The 7,486-nt window shown below is 47.7% G+C and overlaps 1 protein-coding gene across 1 annotated transcript; it reads left to right on the top strand.

Annotated features, from left to right (window-relative positions):
* Positions 1-4,161: 4,161 nt before the first annotated feature.
* On the top strand, positions 4,162-7,043 carry klf9 (Kruppel-like factor 9). The gene is given in 3 exon segments (XM_017709632.2): positions 4,162-4,663; positions 4,665-4,768; positions 5,992-7,043. Coding segments are annotated over 3 exon segments (573 nt in total). The 5' UTR covers positions 4,162-4,466; the 3' UTR covers positions 6,264-7,043.
* The last annotated feature ends 443 nt before the right edge of the window (positions 7,044-7,486 follow it).

A 7,486-nucleotide genomic window follows, 5' to 3' on the forward strand; every position in this document is an offset into this window, starting at 1 on the left:
AAAATGTAAATAAAATTAATAATACATAGTTAATTGTTAAACTGTTCAATTAACAAAATTATATGATTGTCTAAAATTAGGTACAATTTAACATGAATAATATAAAAATAAATAAATACATATATATATATCAATATTAATATTTTACTATAATATTTTATTTGTGTTTTATTTTATTATTTAAAGTATTTTTTACGTATGTGTTTATTTTCATTTTGATAAAAATATGAATTATTTATTCCATCCATCCATCCATCCAATTTCCAAGCCTTCTCCGTCAGGGGTCGCGGGTGAATTTATATTTTTTATATAATTATTAAGTTTATAAATTCTGTTATATTTTAATTATAGAAACACAACTGAATATAAATAAATGTACAATTAAAAACTTGCATATTTTCAATAATAATTTTTAATAACGTCGTTTATAGAAAAAAAATCTTTTTATTTTTAGTTTAAATAAATGACTAACATTTTAAGTAATAATAGACGCTAAAAATAAAGAAATAAAGAAATGATTTGTGCCTCTTTATTGTTCTTTATCCTTGTTTTTCTCCTCACTGCCTTCCTGTGTTTGGATTGCCCAATAATTCGAATACTTGGTGGCGATTGGCGAACCGGTAGCGGGTTTACAGCAGTAGCCAATCACAGCACAGGGCGCGGATCCTACTGTCCAATCGAGGCGCAGGAGGCCGGGACTTGCCCGAGGAGGGGGAAACAAACGCCAGATGGCGCTCAAGTTCACATCAGAGCTGAGCAGAAGGAGGAGAACATTCTGTTCCACAAAAAACAGCCACGCTGTGAAACAACAACGTGACCCCGACCTGTCTTCATTATATCTGTTCAAAACAGACCCAGACCTGAGCCATCCCGGATCCACCACACCGACACGGGGGCCATGTTTCAGAAATGAGTGGAGAAAAACAGCAGAGGCGCCCAAAAAACGTCCAACGTCGACGAATGACCCCAAATCTCCTCCGGTTCTGAGAGCGGAGGAGCGTTCGCCTCTAGCAGCGGTGCTGTAGATACAGACACGGCCTAAATAGACAGGGGGCTCAAAGGTGAGTGTGGGAGCCAAACCAGCCCAGAAAAAATAGGCTGAAACACTCCAATGTGCCTCCAGGGTGGCAAACACAGACCCCCTTTCCTCACAAGGCCCAGCAGCGAGCGCACGTCACCGAGTAAATGTGGCTGTTTCGTCTAGTTTATCCGCGTTAGCCACGACTCGCTCGGCTTTCTTCTTTCATGGTAAACATGAAACTCGGTGACCCTGTTGCTCCATAAGCGGAGTGTGTATGTTGGTCACGCGACACCAGCACAGAGAATCATTGTTTACAGCGATTAAGATGCGAGTCTGATGCTTTAAACAGCAGGGCCGAAGCTGGGTTTCCCACCTCGCCAGCTTCTTGTTCGAACTCTCCGTTCCACCTTAAATGGTGCAGCAGTTCCATTCTTCTGCCTCTGGCGCCATAATGGAATTTTAAATTCTGCACCATTTAAGGTGGAACGGAGAGTTCGAAATTCGGCACTGGAAAAGTGAAGTACTTGAGCGCGAAGGCCCATATTGGCTGTAATGTCACTGATATTGACTCTTGTTTCGTGTCAGATGATGTTTATCATTAATAAGCTGTAAACGCCGCTTCCTAACGCCGCTTCCTTTCGCCGCCATTAGAGCCGCCCCGTGTATGAACTCCTGTCTTCGATGTAAATAATTCTGTTCCCAGAATTGTGTCCCAGGCTGAACTGAACTCGTGCCGATTTACTCCGAAAAGAGTCATATTCCCTCACTCTGATTGGCCGAGCTCACACTACGCTCGCTCCCATTGGCCGCGTTCACCAATCCCCTCGCTTCCTATTGGTCAGTTTCTCCCTCCCCGCCCCGCCTCCCGCTCCTTCTCTGCCTAGGCCATTCATGTGGATGCTGGAGGGTTAGACTGTCTTAAAGGGCCCATATCCTACATTTTCCTGTTTTTTTTTCTTCTTCTTTTAAGGCCCACTTCACGGAAAAACTCGTTTTCTACGTTTTTTAGAGAAAAGCTTCAGTGTAGTACGTAAACCACTGTTTAAGTTCAGTCCATTTAGTCCCATATCCTGCAAACTAAGGCTGCAAAAACAGCCCTAAAGGCCTACTCAGACTGCAGCTGTGCAGCCCCGCCCGTTCTCACTGAAGTCATAAGGAGTGTTTCAAGCCTGGATTGCCTCATAAAAATGAATTATAACTGCTTTTGGGGATACAAAAACCACACAAACTGTTACGGGCTTCTACAAATGGACTTCAGGGGGAATATAAAGGCTAGAGACATGTAGTGTAATGGGCCCTTTAAAGTCTTGAAACATTTTGTGATGTCACAAAGATGCCTAATTTACATCCATCTAATTTACATACATCTATGCAGCCTTTAGAAGTTGCCTGTTCACCAAAGTTATATGGAGTATTTCAGCCTGGACTGCTTTCTGTGTGAGGTTTAGCCAATCAGAACCGAGCTCGTTTGCATATCAGTCTTAAAGGGACGGTAACTGAAATAGTGTTTGGTTGTAAGGGAGAACCAAAGGCTGGAAAATGGTGTTTTTGGTAACATCAGCCAAGCACTGTCATTGGTAAACAGGTAAATGTAGGAGATGGGCCCTTTAATAGGATGCACTTCGAGTGTGGCAGTAGTAGCTTATAACATTTCAATACTTGACTGTAGGCTGTATAAATATGTTATAAAGAGATGTTATAGAAGCTGTTCCAGAGTGAATTTCCTTCATTTTCCCAGGCCTGTTCCTCCCTGAGTTTGACCTGTGGCAAGGATATCAATCACGGTGAATGAGGCCTACAAGCCCTGCTCCTTTTCCAGACCAGACGCCCCCTCGTTCACTTGCCCTCACATTGCCTCTCAGGGGAATCCCTCGCCATCTTAAAGGGGAAACTCCACCAGATTCCAGATTTCAGCAGGATTAGTCATTAAGATGTGAACAAAGTCATTCAGAGCGGTTCCGTTTGAAATGCTCTGTTCTAAAGAAACCGTCTGGCACACGACGTTGGTGTGGAGGTCGCCTGTGTGGCCCCAATGCCAAAGCTCAGTTAGCCAGTAGAACAGAAGAAAAGATGGTTCTTCAAAGGTTCTTTAGTAAAGGGAATAGTTTCTAATTTAGACCCTGAGTTCTGTGTAGAAACTGTTATGTGCTTAAAATGGTACCTTTGTGTGGTGAAATGGTTCATCAGATGGATGGAGAACGTGCTGTATATGGTTCTATAGAGAACCTTGTGGAAAATGTTTCTGTATAGCACCAAAAAAGGTTCTAGTATTGTTACAAGGTGACATGGTACCAAAAGCAGAACCCTTTTCGTGCCATGTGGAAACAAGAAGGTTCTGTATAGAACATTGTTGTTCTTCAGATGGATGGATAATGGGGTTGTATGAGGTTCTATATAGAACCTTTTTGAAAACAGTTCTGTATAGAACCAGTATAGTTACAAGCTTGACATTGTACCAATAGCAGAAGCATTTTCTATCTAGAACAGGCTGGTTCTTCAGATTGATGGAGAATGGGTTGTAAACATTCTCTTGACTAAAGAACCCTTGAGGAACCATGGAGAGTGGGTTGTGTATGATTCCATAAACACCTTGTTGAAAATGGTTCTGTATAGCACCAGAAAGGGTTCTGTTTTATGATGTCAGGATTGTAACAACAGAAGAAACCCTTTTTGGTGCTATACAGAACCATTTTCAAAAAGGTTCTAATAAAGAACCCGTATACAACACATTCTCCATCAATCTGAAGAACCATTTCACCGCATGAAATACACTACTCATGGTTCTAAACGGAACGTTTCCTATACTAAAGAACCCATGAAGAACCATGATTCTTTAGAGTGTAGTAAGACTGGCGCGAGGGAGTGGGGGGGGCTGTTTGGACGTAGGGACCCTCGGTTTGAGGGGGGGAGGGGGAGTGGGGAGCGGTAATGAGGACGCGCCTCAGCTTTTCCAACGAGGGATGTACATGTATATGTAGCAGGCAGGCCACGCCCCCATCCACCCTCAGCGAACGCGATTGGCTCGCTGCGCAGCCAGTCCGCCGTTACCTTGGTAAAGCGTTCGAAGCGTGGTGGAAGCGAAAGCGGCGACCAATCAGAGCGCGGGGTGGTGATGACGACACCCGGGATTCCGCGAAAGTGCTTCTTTCAGGAGAGAAACGGCAGCGGCCAGAAAGTTGACGCAGTTATGAGGCGAGGCGGCGCGCGGCGGCACGACTTCGGGACCTCTGTCCTAAACCGAGAGACCGACCCCTGAATCGAGTCAGGCCGAGCCCGGGTATCCTAACTCGGCCCCGTCACGAACAGAACCGAACTCGGCAACCGCGTTTCTCGGCTCTTTTCGGCGGTCTCCGTCCAGGCAGCGGAGTCACTCGGAGCAGCTCGAGCCGCGCTGCTGTTTGTCTGCGCCGGTCTTTTACGGAACACAGGACTCCGCTCGGGACCGATGACGGAGCTCGCCACGTGTCTGGTGTCCGGTGGCGGCGAGGAGGACGCGGCGGCGGCGGACAAGGAGAGCCAGGAGAGCCGCACGCTGCTGATGGTCGCGCGGATCCTGCTGGAGCTCAACCGGTGCGGCGCGGGCACGGCGGAGCCTAAGCGCGTGCTCCACTCGGGCTCACAGCCGGAGTCAGGCACGCGCTCCCCGCTCGCGCTCCCGCTGAAAAGCGGCACCGCTGCCGCAGGTGGGCTGCGGGAAAGTCTACGGCAAGTCCTCCCACCTGAAGGCACACCTGCGCGTGCATACAGGTGAGTGAGAGAACGCGGGGCGAAGGGAGGCAGTTCAAAAAGTGCGTGTGCGCGCGCGCGAGAGCGTTTGAGTCTTTTACAGGAATCGGTGCTCGTGCTGCGAAAAGGAGGGTGGGTGGCGGGGAGGGGGGTGTAACCGCGAAGGCGGAGCGCGAGGGAGGAACGGTTAGTCATCAAAAGCACGAAGAAGAAAACAACAGCACGTGCTCCGCGTCGTTTGGCAGGACGGCTAACTGCGGTAACTTCCTATCCGGATCGACCCGTTCCACCTTAAATGGTGAAGCCGTTTTAAGGTGGAACGGGGACATTCGGAGCAGCAGGCCCCGTAAAAACTAGAACCGTCCCTGGGCTCGTCGGACCGGTCGGTGTCTGGCCGCGCGGAGAGCCTGTGATCATGTGTTGGCGCCCCGCCGGTCGCTGCGCTGTCATGGCTGAGTTTGGGTAGCCGGTACACTCTGTACCCCTCCGCCCCGCCCCGCCCCTCTCCACAGAGCGCGAGCGCGCCAGGGCTGTACGTCAGGGGTGCGCGCGCTTCCGCCACCGCGTGCTGTAAACACGCAGCACGTGCTCTGCCAGGTTACTCTGGAGCAAAGCCAAGTCCACTAGAGTCTGGCGCAGTGATTTATGGGTGATTCATTTGTGTACTTATTTGCTTTGAGTTTACAGGTCGGCCGATGAGCTCATAGTGGGCCTTTAGCGAGCCCTACAGGTCCACTATAGAAATATACAAACAGGCAATTACATTCTGTAGCCAAAAGTATGTGGACACCCCTCCTTGATTATGAAGTGCAGGGGTTCAGGCCACACTGGTAAGTGTATTAAATCAAATGCATGTCCATGATGCCATTTCCTTCTAGTAGACTGGGCCTTACGGAAGACCTCAGTGACTTTAAACGTGCCACTGTCTGAGTGCTTTTCATTTTGTGAAATGCCCTGTTAGAGCTGCCCCAGTCAACCGTAAGTGCTATTATTGTGACATGGAGACATCTAGGAGTAACAACAGCTCAGCCAGGAAGTGTAAGACCACAAAGAAGAGTGGATGTTGTAACAGCTGCACAGGGGTGTGTGGTCATGGCCATATTAGTGTCCAGCAAGTTCATATAGGTGTAATGATCAGGTGTCCATATACTTTTGGCCATGATAGCATACATATAAACAGTATATAGAGCAATGCATGCTGTTTCTCTAACCCTCCTTTCTTGGTGGCCGGCTCTGGTTTTCAGGCGAGAGACCGTTCCAGTGCACCTGGCCCGACTGTGACAAGAAGTTCTCTCGCTCGGACGAGCTGACGCGTCACTTCCGCACGCACACGGGCGAGAAGCGCTTCTCCTGCCCGCTCTGCACCAAGTGCTTCATGAGGAGCGACCACCTGAGCAAACACGCCCGGCGGCACGACGGCTTCCACCCCGCCATGCTCCGCAACCCGCACGGGAGGAGGCGGCACTCGTCCACCTCCACCTCGTCCTCCGGCTCCGGGGACGCCGAGGGCATTTGAGCGGCGCCGAAACTTCACCCACACCGTCTGATCTCCAAATCATCATCCTCACAGAACACTAAGTGTGTATGACGTCTATGTCACAGGGTCTTCAATGTACAGTCGCACAGACGGCGGCTGCCGCTAGTTTGAGCTAGCAGGCCAGCCATCTCGCTCAGACTTCAACGTACCAGAAAGAAACTCACTTGCACATTTAATTAGCAGCACAAATATGTAAATATGGTTACTTGAACGTCAGCTATAATGATTCAGTGGTAGCTGTGGCGATGCTAATAGTGGGGATGGTTTCTTGCTGTTTAAAGGAAAATCGCAAAAAACGCTTTTTGAAGTTTCAGAAATGATGTTTGTTAGTGAAAGGCTACTTCTAATGGAAGATGAGCAAGAAATGACCTCCCATAGACTACATTCTACGTGGAACACAAGCTAAATATGGTCATTTTGGGCAAAGAGCCATTTAATGCTAAACTTAATTATAGGGAAATGCGTTCAAATAAGCTTTCATTAGTAACCAGCCAACGTGAGAAAGACACATTGCTAGACTTGTGGTAGTACACGAACACTTGAGTGCAGCTAATATCAAAGTGGAAGCCTTTGGGAGGCGACATAACACCATTTTTAAAACAATTTTCCTTTACTCAGGATTCCAATAACGTTCCAAATTTTCTGCATAATTAAGTGGTTAAGATGTAAACAGCCACTAAGAGTGGCTTGATGTGAAATGCACCGTTCTGACATTCACAGTGGTGGTGATAGGAACCAGACTTCTGAAACAGTTGTTACTTTTTTAATCCCACAAACGGGGAATTTTCACCTCCGCATTTAACCCATCCGTGAAGTGAAGCACCACATAAACACTAGTGAATACACACACACTAGGGGGCAGTGAGCACACTTGCCCGGAGCGGTGGGCAGCCCTATCCACGGCATCCAGGGAGCAATTGGGGGTTAGGTTAGGTGTCTTGCTCATGGACACCTCTGTCATGGACTGTCGGCACTGGGGATCGAACCGGCGACCTTCCGGTCACAGGGCCAGTTCCCTAACCTCCACGACTGCTCCAGTTAATGCCTATAAAAGCTCCTTCACAGAAAGTTAAACACTAAATGATTCTAAATATGCTTTCGCAGATGCTGTTTTGAGTTTGAGATCAGATTTTTGCCTGAAATCCTTTGAAAGTGGAAGGATACATGGTGTTTTAAGGTAAAATAGTCCCCAAAAAACCTTA

This window comes from Pygocentrus nattereri, chromosome 20, assembly GCF_015220715.1.
Source record: "Pygocentrus nattereri isolate fPygNat1 chromosome 20, fPygNat1.pri, whole genome shotgun sequence".
In the NCBI taxonomy this organism is placed as follows: Eukaryota; Metazoa; Chordata; class Actinopteri; order Characiformes; family Serrasalmidae; genus Pygocentrus; species Pygocentrus nattereri.